Source organism: Taeniopygia guttata, chromosome 34 (genome assembly GCF_048771995.1).
Source record: "Taeniopygia guttata chromosome 34, bTaeGut7.mat, whole genome shotgun sequence".
NCBI classification, from domain to species: Eukaryota; Metazoa; Chordata; class Aves; order Passeriformes; family Estrildidae; genus Taeniopygia; species Taeniopygia guttata.
In genome coordinates, this window is record NC_133059.1 from 1,522,336 (window position 1) to 1,538,605 (window position 16,270).

The 16,270-nt window shown below is 56.0% G+C and overlaps 2 protein-coding genes across 2 annotated transcripts in view; both read left to right on the top strand.

Moving 5' to 3' along the window:
- Positions 1–16,270, top strand: part of LOC121468955 (uncharacterized) — a 2,238,800-nt gene that overhangs the window by 1,048,545 nt on the left and 1,173,985 nt on the right. The gene's annotated exons all lie outside the window — the stretch shown is intronic.
- Positions 1,213–1,800, top strand: LOC140681301 (olfactory receptor 14J1-like). The gene has a single exon (XM_072920862.1). The coding sequence runs from the start codon at positions 1,213–1,215 to the stop codon at positions 1,798–1,800; it is 588 nt and encodes a 195-aa protein (XP_072776963.1).

Below are 16,270 nucleotides of genomic sequence, written 5' to 3' on the forward strand. Positions count from 1 at the left end.
CATTTACAGAGACTCCAGAACTGTGACTTTGGGTGGTCAGTCTCTCTGCTGGGAGCCTCCCAAAGGGCCTTCAGCCACTCCTCATCCCTGGACAGCAGCAGCATCACCTCTGCAGGGCCCAGCAGGGCTCTCCTGAGCTGCCCTTGCCCAGCTGCACACAGAGCCTGCCCCAGCCAGGGCCCTGCACACAGGCAGGTTTCTGTAGGGCCGGGCCGAGGGCACACAGGGTGGGATGGGCTCTGCTGGCAGGGACAAGGCACCTCTCAGGAGGGAATGTCCAGGCCCAGGGAGATGCTCAGGGAAGGAGAGGGGGCTGAGCAGAGCAGTGCTGGGGGAACAAGCCCATCCAGCCCCTCACCTGCCCTCAGCCACAGGGAATCCTTTGCCTCTCACATCTCTCAGTGGCAAACTCTGAGTGCAGCAGGAATGCTGGGGATTTCTGACCTGAGAGAGCCAGGAATGATGTGTGAGTAGGAAAATAATTCCTTAAACCAGCTCCTGCCATTTCCCTTAGAAGTGGTAGTGCAGATGGTACCATGCCTTTCTGCAATAGGAATTATTCCCCTGACAAATCCTGAGTACTAAGCCTTGTCCCTCTGCCACAGGGCCACAAACCCAGGGAAGCAGGGCAGGGATGGCTCCTCGAGAGCCCCCAAGCACAGGTCTGGCTGCTCCTGGCACACTCAGCCTGCACAACTGGAGCTCAGGCAGGGACCTGGGTGAAGGTTTTGCCAGAGCAGGAACAAGGGTGGGTGAGTCCCAGCAGGACAGTCTGCAGGGAATGGCCCAAGTCTGGCTCCAAACAGCCTCTCCTGACTTGTCCCTGTCCTTTCTCCATGACCAGGTGCCCATGTGCAGCCACAGCAAATGTCCAACAGCAGCTCCATCAGCCACTTCCTCCTGCTGGCACTGGCAGACACGCGGCAGCTGCAGCTCCTGCACTTCTGCCTCTTCCTGGGCATCTCCCTGGCTGCCCTCCTGGGCAACGGCCTCATCATCAGCGCCGTAGCCTGCGGCCACCACCTGCACACGCCCATGTTCTTCTTCCTGCTCAACCTGGCCCTCAGCGACCTGGGCTCCATCTGCACCACTGTCCCCACAGCCCTGCACAATTCCCTCTGGGACACCAGGGACATCTCCTACACTGGATGTGCTGCTCAGCTCTTTTTCTTCATGTTCTTCATGTCAGCAGAGCTTTCCATCCTGACCATCATGTGCTACGACCGCTACGTGTCCATCTGCAAACCCCTGCACTACGGGACCCTCCTGGGCAGCAGAGCTTGTGCCCACATGGCAGCAGCTGCCTGGGCCAGTGCCTTTCTCAATGCTCTCATGCTCACGGCCAATACATTTTCCCTGCTCCTCTGCCATGGCAATGTCCTGGGTCAGTTCTTCTGTGAAATCCCACAGATCCTCAAGCTCTCCTGCTCCAAATCCCACCTCAGGGAACAATGGTTTCTTGCTGTTAGTGTCTGTTTGGCATTTGGTTGTTTTGTGTTCATAGTTTTCTCCTATGTGCAGATCTTCAGGGCTGTCCTGAGGATCCCCTCTGAGCAGGGACGGCACAAATCCTTTTCCACCTGCCTCCCTCACCTGGCTGTGGTCTCTCTGTTTATCAGCACTGTTGCATTTACCTACCTGAAGCCTCCCTCCATCTCCTCCCCATCCCTGGATTTGGCCCTGTCAGTTCTGTACTCGGTGGTGCCTCCAGCCCTGAACCCCCCCATCTACAGCCTGAGGAACCAGGAGCTCAAGGCTGCAGTGTGGAGACTGATGACTGGATGCTTTCAGGGACATTGAACTGCTGGCCAGTTTCTGCAAATGGCTTGTAATAAAAGTAATTTTTGATACTTCTTGTTGGTTTCATTTTTGAGATTCTTTTTCTTTACTTTTTTCATATTTTCCACAATAAATGTCATTGTTGGTGCCATTTCTCATTTTGTTTATCTGTACCTTCCCTGTTGCCACAGACTGTATCAATGAGGGGTTGCATTCTCGGTGGCTTTAAAGGAACTAAAGAATCTCCCAGCACAGTTTTCTGCAGAGATGCCCTTTTGTTGCCTTCTCTGGAGCTGCAGCAGCAATGTCTGTGTGCAGAGCTGGGGGCAGATCCGTGCTGGCACAGCAGCTCTGGTCCTGCTGGCCACACCATTTCTGATCCAGGCCAGGAGCCATTGGCCTTCTTGGCCACCTGGGCACACGGCTGGCTCATGTCCAGCCTGCTGTCCATCAGTCCCTGCAGGTCCCTTTCTGCCTGGCTGCTGTCCAGCCCCTCTGTCCCCAGCCTGTAGCACTGCAGGGGTTGTTGTGGCCAAAGTGCAGGACCCGGCACTTGGACTTGTTAAACCTCGCCTTGTTGGGTTTGGGCCCTGGATCCAGCCTGTCCAGGGCCCTGTGCAGAGCCCTTCTACCCTCCAGCAGATCAACACTCACACCCAGCTTGGTGTCATCTGCAAAGATGTCCTTGGTTCCATGTGTCCCTTCAGTGTCACAAAGTCCCTTTGGTTGCACCAGGCCCTGCACTGTCACACTGGTCTCCTTGGTTCCACGGGGCCCCAAAATGTGACAATGGACTCCTTTGTTCCGTGGGGCTTCACAGTGTCACAATGTTCTCGTTGGTGCCGCAGTTTCACAGTGGCCCCTCGGTTCCATGGGGCCCCAGGGTGTCACAAAGGCCCCACGGTCACATGAGGTCCCACACTGTCACAATGCTCTCTGTGGTTCCACAAGTCCCCTCAGTGTCACAATGGACTCCTTGTTTCCACGAGGCCACACAGTGTCACAAGGGCCTTCCAGATTCCTGGAGGCCCCAGAGTGTCACAGTGGCCCCTTGGTTACACAAGGTCCTGCAGTGTCACAATGTCCCCTGGGTTCCATGAGGCCCCGCAGTGTCAGAAGGGCCCCTTGGTTCCCCTGGGCCCTGGACTCTCCCAAAGCTCTCCTTGGTTTTGCAGTGTCACAATGGTGAAACCCCTCGGTTACACGAGGGCCCGCAGTGTCACAATGGCCTCTGTGGTTCCACCAGGACCCAGTGTCACGGGGACTCCCTGGTTCCATTGGGCCCCAGAGCACTACAATGGAGCCCTGGTTCTATGGGGCTGCACAGTGTCACCATGGTCCTCTTAGTTCCACCAGGCCCTGCAGGGTCACAATGGCCCCAGAGTGTCCCAATCATCACAGAATGACAGAATCAAATAGGCTGGAAAAGACCTTTGGGATCACCAAGTCCAACCAGTGCCGTAATACTGCCTTGTCACCCAGACCATGCCACTGAGTGCCACTGGAGAGGGACAGTGACTCTGCCACCTCCCCCCTGGCCGGCCCATTCCAATGCCCACTCACCCTTTCTGTGAAGAACTTCTTCCTCTTGTCCAGCCTAAACCTCCCCTGGTGCAGCTGAAGGCTGTGTCTTCTTGTGCTGCCCTCCAGCAGATCCACACTCAAACCCAGCTTGGTGTCACCTGCAAATTTGGGGATGGTGGGCTCGATCCCCTCCCCCAGATAATCGGTGGAGATGTTAAACAGGACTGGGCCCAACACAGATCCCTGGGGACAGCACCAGGGACTGGACACCAGCTGGGTGCAGCACCATCCCCACCCCTCTCTGGGCCCAGCCTCCAGCCAGCTCTTCCATCTCCCAGCCAGGAGGGAACCTGCCCAAGCCGTGGGCTGCAGCTTTTCCAGGGAATGCTGTCAGAGACAGTGTCCAAGGCTTTGCTGAAGTCCAGATGGACACATCCACAGCCTTTCCCACATCCACAGGTGGGTCACCTGGTTATAAAAGGAGATCAGGGTGCTCAGGCAGGACCTGCCCCTCCTAAATCCACGCTGGCTGGCTCTGACCCCTCGGCCATCCTGTGGGTGCCCTGTGGTGGCACTCAAGGTGATCTGTTCCATAACCTTGCTGGGCACCGAGGTCAGGCTGACAGGCCTGGAGTTCTCCAGATCCTCCTTCCAGCCCTTCCTGGGGATGGGCTCACACTGGCACCTCCAGTGCTCTGGGACCTCCCTGGTGAGCCAGGACTGATGGTAAATGGTGGGGAGCAGCTTGGGGAGCTCATCCACCAGCTCCCTCATCCCCCTAGGATGGATCCCATCCCATCCCATACACCTGTGAGCATCTGAGTTTCTCAGCAGGTCAGCAGCTGCTTCCTCCTGGATTACAGGGGGCTGTTCTGCTCCCTGTGCCCATCTGCCAGCTCAGGAGAAAACTTGTCCTGAGGACAACCTGTCCTAATAATGAAACTTGATACAAACAAGGTGTTAAGTAGTATGGCCTTTTCCTTATCTTTATTTACTATATTCTCCACTGCATCCAATAAAGAGTAGAGGTTCTCCTTACCCCACGTTTTGCTATTAATTTATTTATAGAAATATTTTCTGTTATTTTTCACAGAAGTGGCCAGGTTAAGCATTAATTGCATTTTCACCTCTCAGCTTCTCTTTCTGAATGACCTCACAACATCTATAAAGACTACCTGAGTTGCCTGTCCTTTTTTCCCTTGAGTTCCCACAAAAGTTCCATGGGCAGTCAGGGCAGTCATTTTCCTCACCAGCTCATCTTTTCCCACACTGGAACAGGCTGCTTCTTCCCCCTTAAGATTACTTTCTCAAAATATGTCCATCGTTCCTGAACCCTTTTGGTTTCAAGGGCTGTTTCCCTTAAAAATCAGTACCTGATTTGGTAGTCCCCAAATCAGCATCCTAAACAGGCCAAAGTCTGCCCTTCCTAATTCCAGGGCAGAAGTTTCCTTGCTGCCCCTCCTTTCACAGATCATTGAAAACTTGATTATTTCATGGTCCCTGTGCCCCAGGCAGCCTCTGACCCCCACATCTGCCACCAGCCCTTCTCTGTTGGTGAACAGCAGGAGACAGAGCTTTCCTTGGGAGTGCAGTGTTACCAAAAATTCGGTAAAACAGAAAACTCCTTAACACCAGTGCAGCATTAAGAAGCAGCATTCTTTATTCAGCCAGAGGCACAGGGGATAGTTCCTCCCAAAGCCGAGCATGCTGAGTGCAGGAAATTTTCTGTTCATCTTCTGTATTTTGCACACGTATACATTGATAGTCCTGGACTAAACACACATTTGATAATCATTTCCCAAGAATCATGAACACATTTCCCCTCCCCTTTACCCATGTGTTCTTCTGTCCTGGGGGTCTCTCTGGTGGTCCCTGGTGGTCGTGGACCCCAATGTTCCCGTGGGCCTGGCTGAGCTGGCAGGACACTGAGGCTGGTGAACTTCCAGTTCCCCTTCTCCCACAATGGGCACTGTGTGGTTTCCATGGGCCTGGGGTTTTGGAGAACAAGCTCCAGGCGTCAGCTCACCTGGTGTAGGCAATTTATCATCTGGTGACATAAGGTCACAGAGTGATCCATGACATTACATGAGTAATCTATGGCAGAATGGTCCATGACATCATAGAGTGGTTTATGTGAGGCCATCAATAAGCTATGACATCATAGGCCATCTCTGTGACATCACAGAGCAGATTATGACATCACAGGACAGAGCTCTGAAAACACAGAGCAGACTATGACATCACAGAGTTGACTGTGACATCAGAGACCTGCTGTGTGACATTCCAGAATGGGCTGTGACATCTCAGAGGGGCTGTGTGACATCCCAGGAGGGCTCTGTGAGGTCACTGCGTTGGTCACTCTGCCCCAGCTCCCCCTCACAGTTTCTCCCAACAAGTCCAATGCTGTTCATGCCCAGCAGGGTCCCTGTCCCCTGGCATCCCCCTGAACCTCCACCAAAGGATGTTCTACAGGATCCACCCCAGAGTCTGACATGGGGACAAGGAGCCAGGGCTATGTGACCAGGACATCAAGGAATGGATTATCCAGGTCCCTGTGGCCTGGGTTGGGTTCCCCAGGGCAGGAAAGATGTCTGGGAGCTGGAGCAGGGTTAGGGAAGGGCCTCCAAGGTGGGGCTGGAGCCCTTGGGCTGTGAGCAGAGGCTGAGGGAGCTGGGCTTGTCCAGCCTGGAGCAGGGAAGGCTGAGGGGCTCCTCATCCCAGCCTGGCAGTGCCAGCGAGGAGGGGATGGAGAACACAGAGCCAGGCTCTTCACCGGGGGGCCTGGTGGGAGAGAAAAGCCAGTGGGTGGAAGGGGAAAGAGGGGAGATCAGCCAGGCCAGGAGGAGATGAAATGAGCCAGGCTGCTTTTAGCATTTCCTCAACACCAAAAGCAGCCTGACCTCCCTTCTCCATCCACCACTGACAGCTTTGCAAATCGAGAATTGTTTGATCTGTTTTTCCCCCACTCCAGGACGAGCATCCTGATACAAAAACTTAATTCGGTTTATATCTATCAAACAGAACCATATTTGTCTAAAATCAATTTTAGTATGGAAATCACCTGTGAATGCTGGACTCATCAGACATTGCTAGGATGTTGCACATGGCTCAGGGAAGAGCATGATTGTTATTAAATTGTGTCCTGTTCAACCATGGTCTGTTGGCCATGAAGAGAAACTTTCTGTGCCTCTGAGTCTCACCAGTTCCTGACCCCCAAAGGACACAAACCTGATGAGTTGTGGTTCCACTCCAGTGGTGGCACTTGGAGCTCCCTCCATTCCCAAAGCAGAGCTCCCTTGTCCCAGAAAGTCCCTGGCAATGCAGGGATGAAGGAAACAGGACAGGCTGTGGGGATCAGGGCCAGGGCACGGCCAGGGATTTGGGGTGGCTGTGAGCCCAGGGCAGGACCCGGCCCTTGGCCTTGGTGAACCTCATCCCATTGTCCTGGGCCCATGGCTCCAGCCTGTCCAGATCCCTCTGCAGAGCTTCCTGCCCTCCAGCACAGCCACACTCCCACCCAGCCTGGGCTCACCTGGAACTGCCTGAGGGTGCCCTCGATGGCCTCGTCCAGATCAGCAATAAAGAGATTTCACTGACCTCACATTCTCTGTGTGAGAGCTGAGCTTGTGACCCCCTGAGCCCTCCCAAGTGCTGGGGCTGCACCTCCAGCTCCAGAGGAGATGTGACAGATGGGAACAGAGACAAAAAATTCGTGGTGGAATCTTTCTTGTGTTTGCTTATACAGGTGACATGGATCCATATGTAGACGAGGTGTTTTGTGTCAGATAACACTGTGAGAGTGGTAAGAATAATATTTTTTAGCTGAAAATTATATTTCACACATAATGCACAATGAGAAAAATAATACACATGTGATCAGAAGAGCATCTGACTTTTTCAGAGGATGAGGGACTCATTGATGTTCCAGCAGCCAAACCTGCTCAAATGCTTTCAAAGGCTTTCAAAGGCTTTCTGGAGATGAGATGTGACCACCAGAGGCCAAGGCCAGCCAGAGCTCTCTGTCCTGGCAGATTTTGGTTGGGATTACTCTTGCATATAGGGAATTTTTCAGGGGGAGTATAAATTTTGGCTGTGGACACCTGGAAACATGGATGGTTCTTTTCCATAGGAAGGAAAGCACAGAGCCCCACTTCTCCAGGGGCTGATGAGATGCAGCCCTCGATGTTCCAAGATCAGCTGGACCTGTCAGGTGGCCCCTGGGAGGCCAAGCCAGCCAGACCTGTTCCATGTTCCCTTGGTTTCATGGCACTCTGCAGTGTCCCAATGTTCTGCTTGCTTCTGAAGTGTGGCCCCTTCCTTCCATGAGGCCCCGCGGGGTGACAATGGCCCTTGGGTTCCACAAGGCCCCACAGTGTCACAATGGTCTCCACAGAAAGGAAACCACAGAGCCCCTGTGTTTCAGGGTCTGATGAATTCTGCAGTCACCGGAGGCCAAGGCCAGACAGACCTGTCTGTCATGGCAGCTTTTGTGTAGGAGCAATCTTTGACTATAGGACTTCTGGAGGTGGAATCCCAATTTTGGCCATGGACACCTGGCTGAAAGAAGGAGATGGATGAAGGATGAAGAAGAAAGACGATTGTTTTTCCTAGGAAGGAAAGGGCAGAGTCCCAGTGTTGCAGGGCAGAACAGGGAGACCACCAGAGGCCAAGGCCAGCCAGAGCAGTCTGTCCTGGCAGCTTTTGTCTGGGAGAAACCCTTGCATATAGGGAGTTTTGGAGGAAAAGTACCAATTTTGGCCATGGTTGCCTGTGCAGGAGGGATGGTTCTTTTCCACAGGAAGGAAAGCCTCAGTGTTTGAAGGCAGGTGAGAGCCAGCTCTCAGGAAGACAAGGTCAAACAGACTTGTTGGTAATGGCAGTTTTTGTTTAGGAGCAATCCATGGATATTTGGAATTTTGAGGGGGGAATCCCATTTTGGCCATGGATGCTTGATTGATAAGGGTAGTTTTTTTCCATTTAAAGGAAAGCCCTGAGCCCCAGGGCTCTGCTTCAGGGGTACATGAGAAGAAACCCTCAACATGCCAAGGGCAATTGGCCCAATGAGGCCAAGCCAACCAGACCTGTTACCTGTTCCCTTGTTTCCATGGGGCCCTGCAGTGTCACACCGGCCCCTTGTGTCTGTGGGGCCCTGCAGTGTCACACGGGTGGTGTCATATTGGATCCTTGGTTCCATGAGGCCCAGATGTGTCACACTTGGCTCTTGTTTCCATGGGGCTCCATAGTGTCACAATGGTCCCTTGCTTCCATGAGGCCTTGCAGGGTCACAGGGGTCTCCTTGGTGCCACAGGATCACAACGGACCCTTGGTTCCATGGGCACTCACAGTGTCAGAAGGGTCTCCTTGTTTCCATGGGGCCCTGCAGATCCCCTTGATTCAACAAGGACTCAAAGTGTCAGAATGGCCTCCAGGATTCCAAGAGGCCCCACAATGTCACAATGGACCTTTGGTTCCGTGGGGTCCCACACTGTTCCATGAATCCTTAGTTCCATGGGGCCCTGTAGCTCCTTGGTTCCATGGTGCCACACAGTGTGACAACTGCCCTTGGCCTGCCAACACTCCATAGTGTCACAATGGCCCCTCGGTTCAATGAGGCCTTGTGGTGTCACAATGGTTCAGTGAGGCCTTTAGTGTCACAAGAGTGTCCATGATTCCGTAAGTGTTGGAACCCTGGATGCTGAGAATTTTAAACTGGCTGTGCTGAAAGGCACAGACTTGCAAGAGAACACTGCGTTTGACCTGAGGCTGTGGAGAAGATTTCCAAAATTGATTAATAGCACTGGGGTTACAGGTGCATAGTTGGTTAGAGGTGTATACTACCACAGGGTGGAAAACTTAGAGTTTGGGGTTTTAGAATATAGTAATAAATATGAAGCATATGGAGGTTTTAGGGTGGAGACAGGTTCTTCTTATTTACCTTCTTCTTACCTCCTTCTTCATGGGTTTGGATGATATTTTGTGATTGGACAGAAAATTCAGCATTGCAAGCTTCAGGGGATCAGTTATTGGGTTAAAAGGGAAAATAATTTTGTAAGGACGCAGGAGCCTCCAGGACAGTTTGGATGGATTCAAACGAGAGATCTCTGTTGGTTGCTCTTAGAATATAAGGTTTATTAGGGATGGTGAAAGGTCCTGCCTGGAGCTGCCAGACGAAGCACGTGGCAGGGCCTGAGGTGATGGGGGAGGGGAGAGACAAAGGGAAGAGAGGGTGCTCTAGGAGAGCAGGGATTCCACGAGGGGGAAGATCTAAGAGAGGGGAAGTCCCAAGAGGGCGTCTGGCCTGCCAGAAATGCCTCCCTTGTACTCTCCAAGATGCACAGGGAGAGCCAAGGAGCAGGACACCTCGGCAGGCAAACCTTCCAAGCCTTTTCTGAGGCCAGGCACACACCAAGATCAGCCAAGACTCTCCACCACACTGCCTGGCCCACCCAGCCCAGCTCTGTGCTGGCCCTGGGCCACAGCAGCTCCCAGCAAGCAGGAGGCAAATGCATATTGCCAAGAGCTGAAACACAGCAGACAGGGAAGATGTGAAAAGTGAGTGTGTAAAGGCCTTTTAATTCACAGCTCCCACAGAGAGCTGTGGGGCTCACAGATGGACAGAGATGGTTCTGCTCACTCCTCTGTCCAAAGGGGGGGTAACACACGCTGCTGCAGGTGCTTGGGTTGGTCTCTGCAGGTCCAGGTGGATGCCAAACCTGCTCTTCACAGCCTTCTCCCTTCCCCTGTCCCTCTGCCAAGTGCAGTGGGCCTCAAGGACTGAAAGGAGCACAGAGAGCCAAAGGGGAACACTTGTACCTGCCTCACTGGGAGCTGCCTGGGAAGCACTTTCCTTGAGAAGCAAGCCCCTGTCCTCCAAATGCATTACCCCAAATGTGCGGCTTTTCTGCTCAACACCAACACACCCTTAGGAAACGCTGGCAAGGCTGAAGGACTTCATGTCCTTTCAGGACAGGCACTCCAGCTCTAGCTCCTATTCCCCCAAGTGCCTTTCCAGGTGGAGGCTCAGACGTGCAGCCCCAGGCCCTCTACAAACACAAGCTGCTCAGTGCCTCTTCACCTGCCTCAACTCCTGCCTGCGCCCACGGCACCAAGACCAGGCTGTTCCCAGCCAGAGCCCAGAGCCCTGCTCCCGCAGGACGCTCTTGCCAGCACCTTCCAGGCCTCTCTGCTGTGCACACAGCGCTTTTCATGCCCGCTCCCAACAGGCTCTGGAAGGCAGAGCACAGCCTGGCTGCCTCTGCCACCAGCCCAGCCCAAACACAGGCGGAGGAAGAAGCAGCAGGGGCTGTTTTGTGGCCATGCCCAAGAGAGACTGGAAGGGTGCCCTCCCTCTGCTCTCACTTGCTTGGCTTTCTGACTGGCTCTGAGCCTGGGGCTGCCATTTTTCCACTTGTGGACACCAGAACCACAGCCGGGATCCCAGCACTGCCTGACAGCGCTCCGGGCACTGGCAGGGTCGCGCGTCCCAGTCTTGGGCACCGCGCTGCTGCTTCCTTTGACCTCAGGCACACCCAAAGCTCCCTGCTAAGCCCGGATGCTCGCTGGTTCTGCCCTCTCCCTGATCCTGTGCAGGGATGGAGCACTGCTGATCTTTCAGGAAGCTATTCCTGAAAACTTCCAGCATTCCAAGCTCCTTTGCCCTCCGTGGAAGCTTGCCATGGAATCCCTCACAGCTGGCTTCAGAGCATACTCAGGTTGGCTCTTCCAAATTCCAGGGGCTCCAGGCTGCACAGCAAGATCTGCAACTCCACAGGGTTGTGGAACTGCACCTTCAGCACAGGCACCTTTCCAGCCTGATCTGCCCTCGTTCTGTGTGTGTGTGCACAGAACACGGCGTGGAAGAGAATAGCAGCAGGGGCCTGTGTGTCCCAGGGCCCGGGATTTGTGCCGCTTCAGCTCCACAGAGATGCAGGTAAGGGGGAGAAACCAAACTCTTTATTAATGGAAGGGAAAGGGAAGGGATGAGATGGGGGCCCAAAAAAAGGAATGGGCAGCGTTTGAGGGCTGGAGGGAGGGAGCTGTCAACAGGGAGGGGGAAGGCAGCAGCTATGGGAGCTTGCAGCAGGCACAGCTGTGGCCAGCATCAGGTGTGCCTGGAGCTCCAGTGACATTGAGTCCTGCTGCTCTCTTCACTGTCTCCTGGTACTCTTCTTGGGATCGTGGTTCTCTGAACCCAGCAGATGACCTTAGTTCTGCACATCTTTGTCCAAAAATTGCCTGAGTTTCCAGGTTAGTGGAGGATGGGCTGTCATCTTTGCTCATGGCTTGAAGGCCTGGAAGACAGATAAACTACCACAGTCAGAGACCAGGGGCTGTGTGACATCACAGAGACCTGTGTGACATCACAGAACCTGTGTGACATCACAGGGGCTCTGTGACATCACAGAGAGCTGTGTGACATCACAGGGGCTGTGTGACATCACAGAGACGTGCGTGTGACATCACAGAGAGATGTGTGATGTCAAAGAGATGTCAGTGTGACATCACAAAGAGCTGTGTGACATCACAGAGGTGTCTGTGTGACATCACAGATACCTGTGTGACGTCAAAGACGTGTCCATGTGACGTCACAGAGATCTGTGTGGCATCACAGATATGTCTGTGTGACATCACAGATATGTCTGTGTGACATCACAAAAATCTGTGTGACCTCACAGGGTCAGCATGACATCACGGAGATGTCAGTGTGACATTACAGAGATCTGTGTTACATCACAGAAATAACAGTGTGACATCACAGAGATATCGGTGTGACATCAGAGAGAGCTTTGTGACATCACAGATATGTCTGTGTGACATCACAAAAAGCTGTGTGACATAACAGGGTCAGTGTGACATCACAGAGATATCTCTGTGACATCACAGAGGGCTGTGTTACATCACAGAGATGTCCGTGTGACATCACAGAGAGCTGTGTTACATCACAGAGATGTCCATGTGACATCACAGAGAGCTGTATGATCTTGCACCTTCTGGAAGATGGAGTATTGCCCACTCTGTATTGCCCGGAGCACATGCAATGTTTGAAGTGCCAGCTCTGACATGGCACTACTGACATCCTCTGTCAGGCATTGAAGGGCTCCAAGAGAGAGGAACAGAGCCACGGTCAGATCCCGACTCTGCGGGGAGCCGAGGGGAGCCCCCCCTGCCAGGGCCATCCCAGCCGGCTCTTGCCATGGCCGGGAGGGATCAGGGACCAAGGGGATCAGCCCGAAGCTGCTGGCCACGCATCCCCCACGTGTCCCTGAAATCTCTGTGTGCTCTACCTAGGAGAGCAGAGCTCTCCGCAGCCGGGGCAGAGCTCGCAGCTCGCCCCGGCAGCCCCCGCTGGCAGCCCGCTGCCCTGTCTCACCATTGCAGATCAGCTGGAGCTTTTCCTGCTGTCCCCTCAAGCTCCTCCCGGCCGTCCCTGGGAACACAGAGCCTGTCAGGCCCAGCAGCACAGCTCCCTGCCAGCGGCGCTGCCAGCCCTGTGCCCACACAGCCTCCTGGCCCGGCTCGTGGCTCACCCATGAACCTGACGGCGCCTCTCGCAGGGGCTCCTGTGGGCTCTGCAGGTAGGGCAGGGCCCGGCGCAGGTGCTCGGCCACGCTGCTGCTGTCCTCTGCCAGCTGCAGAGAGCGGCAGGAGGGAAGGGTTGGCCCCGCAGCCCCGCCGGGCCGGGGCTCCATGGGCACCCGGCTCGGGCCGCAGGAGCCTGGAGCAGAGCCCGCGCGGCCTCGGGCTGCAGCAGCGGGCAGGGGCACAGCTGCCAGCCCGCACACCGAGCACCGCGCTCAGGGGGCTTCTCCAGGCTGGGGCTGCGGCTTCCCGGCCCTCCTTACCAGGCACTCGGTGAACTTCCACAGCTCCTGGTTCTTCACCAGCTTTTCAAGATCCCTCCTCTTCAGGAACTCGGCCGCACAAAGCAGCGTTTCCTGAGAAGCCTGGAGAGCAGCAGAGACGCGGAGATGGCCCCACAGCCCAGGGCGCAGGACCCGTCCCTGTGCCAAGGCCTGGAGGAGGCTGCAGCCTGCGAGGTGCCAGGGCAGGGGCAGCCCAGCCCCTGCCAGGGGAACAGCAGCAGCTGCCGAGTCCTCACCTCTGCCACTCGCTGGTTCTCATCATGGCAGTGGAAGGAGAGTGGCAGCAGGCTCTGGTGCACGTGTGTCTTCAGGGCCTTTTTATCCTCTTCTGGAAAAAAATCCAGCATCTCTTGGAAGACAGACATGGAGCACAATTTCACCTGGCTATCCTCCTGTATGAAAGGAAGGAAGAAAGACCTCAGCGTCAGCTGCTTCAGGCCCACCTGGGCACAGCCTGTAAGTGCACAGGGCACAAAGTGTGCGGGTAGCACCCGTTGGCCGTGGCTGGAGGCGCAGAGCCTTACGTTGTCAAAGAGTGGCAGGAGCGCCTCAGCCAGCTGCAGGGCGAGGTGCTGGTTATTGGGGCACCATTGCAGAGAAATAAACCCCTGAGGAGAACCGTGGTCATCCTGAGCACGACGCTGCCATTTTCCTGCAGGAGCTCCACGAGCCTTTCATGCAGGCTCCACATCCTTATGGCCATCTACTTGTGGAACACAAGTGTGTGAAACACCATCCTGCTGCCACAGGGCCCAGGGGCCAAAGGCCTGTGCCAAAGCACTCGGGCAGCTGCAGCAGGAGGCAGGAGAGCTGGCAGCAGCTGCCTCAGTGCCCCAAGGCCAGCCGAGCCCCAGGGACTGCCTTCCCCAGCCCCACGCTGGCAGCACGGCTTCAGCCCCTGCGCTCTTCTCACCGAGACACTGGTGGTGCCGAGCACCACGAGGCCTCTGAGTGCCAAGCGACGCCTCCCCCTGCACTCGCTCTGCAGGTTCATTGACAAGAACTCCAGGACGCTGTCACGGCATTCACTCAGGTTCAGGCGCTCCAGGACCTGAAAGGCACAGGGCAGTGACAGGGGAGCGGCCGGCAGGAGCCCAGAACCGCACAGGGCCGGGCCCAGGCAGCAGCACAGGGCGCGGGCTCCGTCCCAGGCACTGCGGCCAAGAGAGGGCAGAGAGCCGGGAGGCAGCTGAGCGAGGCAGCGCTGGCCTTCAGGCTCACCTCCACAAGGAACGCCAGGGCGGCCAAATCCCGGCATGGCGTGTCTTTGCTGAGCAGCCCGAGCAGCTGGAATGCAATCGCGGAACACACGGCTTCGGATGCGCGGTGCATTTCTCTGACAGGAGGAAATAGGAGCCAAACCCCTGAGCCAGCGGGGGCAAACCTCTCCCAGGACTGACTCACAGAGGTCTGGCCTTTCTCCACCACCCTGCAAGGGGCAGCTGAGCCCTCTGGGAGGTTGCTGCTCTTGGGCACGCTCCTCTCCCAGCCTTTTGCAGCCTCCTTGGCCGTCCCTTGGTGACAAGGGCTTCTGGCCCACGGCCACGGGGACTGTGTGGGGCACCTGGGGCACAGGGCACACATGCCAGGGACAGCTGGGGAGCAGGGGGTCTCACCTGGCCAGCACGCCCACAGCACAGTGGTGAGTGTCAGCACAGAGCAGCGTGTCCCAGCCACGCTTGTCTTCCATGGCCACCACCACATCCTCACAGTGCAGTCGGCAGAGCAGGGACTTCAGGGTCTGCTCTGCAAAGCTGTGTGCAGAGCAAAGCCCAGGTCACACTGGGAGCACTGGCTCCTGCCCAGGGATGTGGCAAGGACAGGAGGACTGGGATGGAGCACCTGCTGGGGTTGGTGGCAAGGCCGTGTTGCTGCTGACATCCCTTCCAGAAGGTATCGACCTCCTCTGGCATATCCAGAGTGCTGAAGAGCACTTGGAAGAGCAGATGGACAAAGAGGCAGGGGAAATACACGGTCACCATCTGTGGGACACAGGGCAGCTGGAGGATCTTCCACATCACCACAGTTGCCTGCAAAGGACAAAGCCCCTCGAGACAGCGCTCAGTGCCGAGGTGTCCGTGTGGCAGGGCCCGAGCACGGGAGGGAGAGGCCAGAGAGACGCAGGGGGAGCACCGGGCCTGGTGGCCCTGAAGCTGTCCCAAGGCCAGGTTTCAGCCCAGCGCCTGAGGCAAGGAGACGCCGTGGGGGAGGGAGGATGGAGAGCTGCTGGAGAGGTGGCTTTGGGGCCAGCAAAGGCAGAAACTCACAGCCAGGGCAAGGACAGCCGTGTGGTCCCCATCGGAGGTGCACGTGCTGTGCTCTGGCCAGCTCCCCAGCACCTCGAGGAGTTCGAGCATGGCCGGCTCTGCAGTCCTGGGTGAGCACATGATGCTCTTCCACATGGCCAAAGCAGCTCTGTGGGTCAGAGCTCTGTCTCAGAGGAGTCTGGGACACAGCAGCGTGGCCTGGGTGGCAGCGGGGAGCTGAGCTGCTCTGCCAGCCCTGCCTCTGCCCACTGCCCCTCACTGGCAGCACGCAGACAGCCCAGCCCTGTGGGGACTGGCCCCTGAGGGGCAGGGGGGAAGCATGGCAGCACGCTGGGGGGCTGGCAGGGGCCAGGGCTGGCAAAGGGAGCAGCCAGAGGGCCCTGGAATTCTCTGTTTGTCAGACACCTGGGACAGGCTGTACAGGGTGAAGGGCTGCTGAGCCTTGTGGACACGTGGGCCCTGTACCTGTCACACACTGGGGCCACACGCAGGAGAGCCATCACCACGTCAGAGGGCTGTGCCTCTGTCAGATCCAGAAGGGGCCTGTACAGATTGTACTCAGGAAACTCATTGGCCATGAGGATGTACCTCACCATGGCAGGCAGCTGGAGAAGGCAGGGGAGACTTGGAAAGCTGCCAGAGGAAGGAATGTGCCCCGCTGCCCCAGAGAAGTGCTTCCCTTGCCACCACACTGCCATGGCCTCAAAGGTTTCCAGGGAACAGCAGGCGTGGCTTCGGAGGCCACGCAATTGCTGGGAGGAGAAAAGCCAGACCACAGGCTGCTCACTTGCTTTGGGCTGGAAGGACCCTCCTCCACAAGCATATCCAGCAGGGCAG

Bases quoted from the DNA above. Each gene is read 5' to 3' on its own strand.
- LOC140681301 (XM_072920862.1), top strand. From the start codon at position 1,213: ATGTGCTACGACCGCTACGTGTCCATCTGCAAACCCCTGCACTACGGG.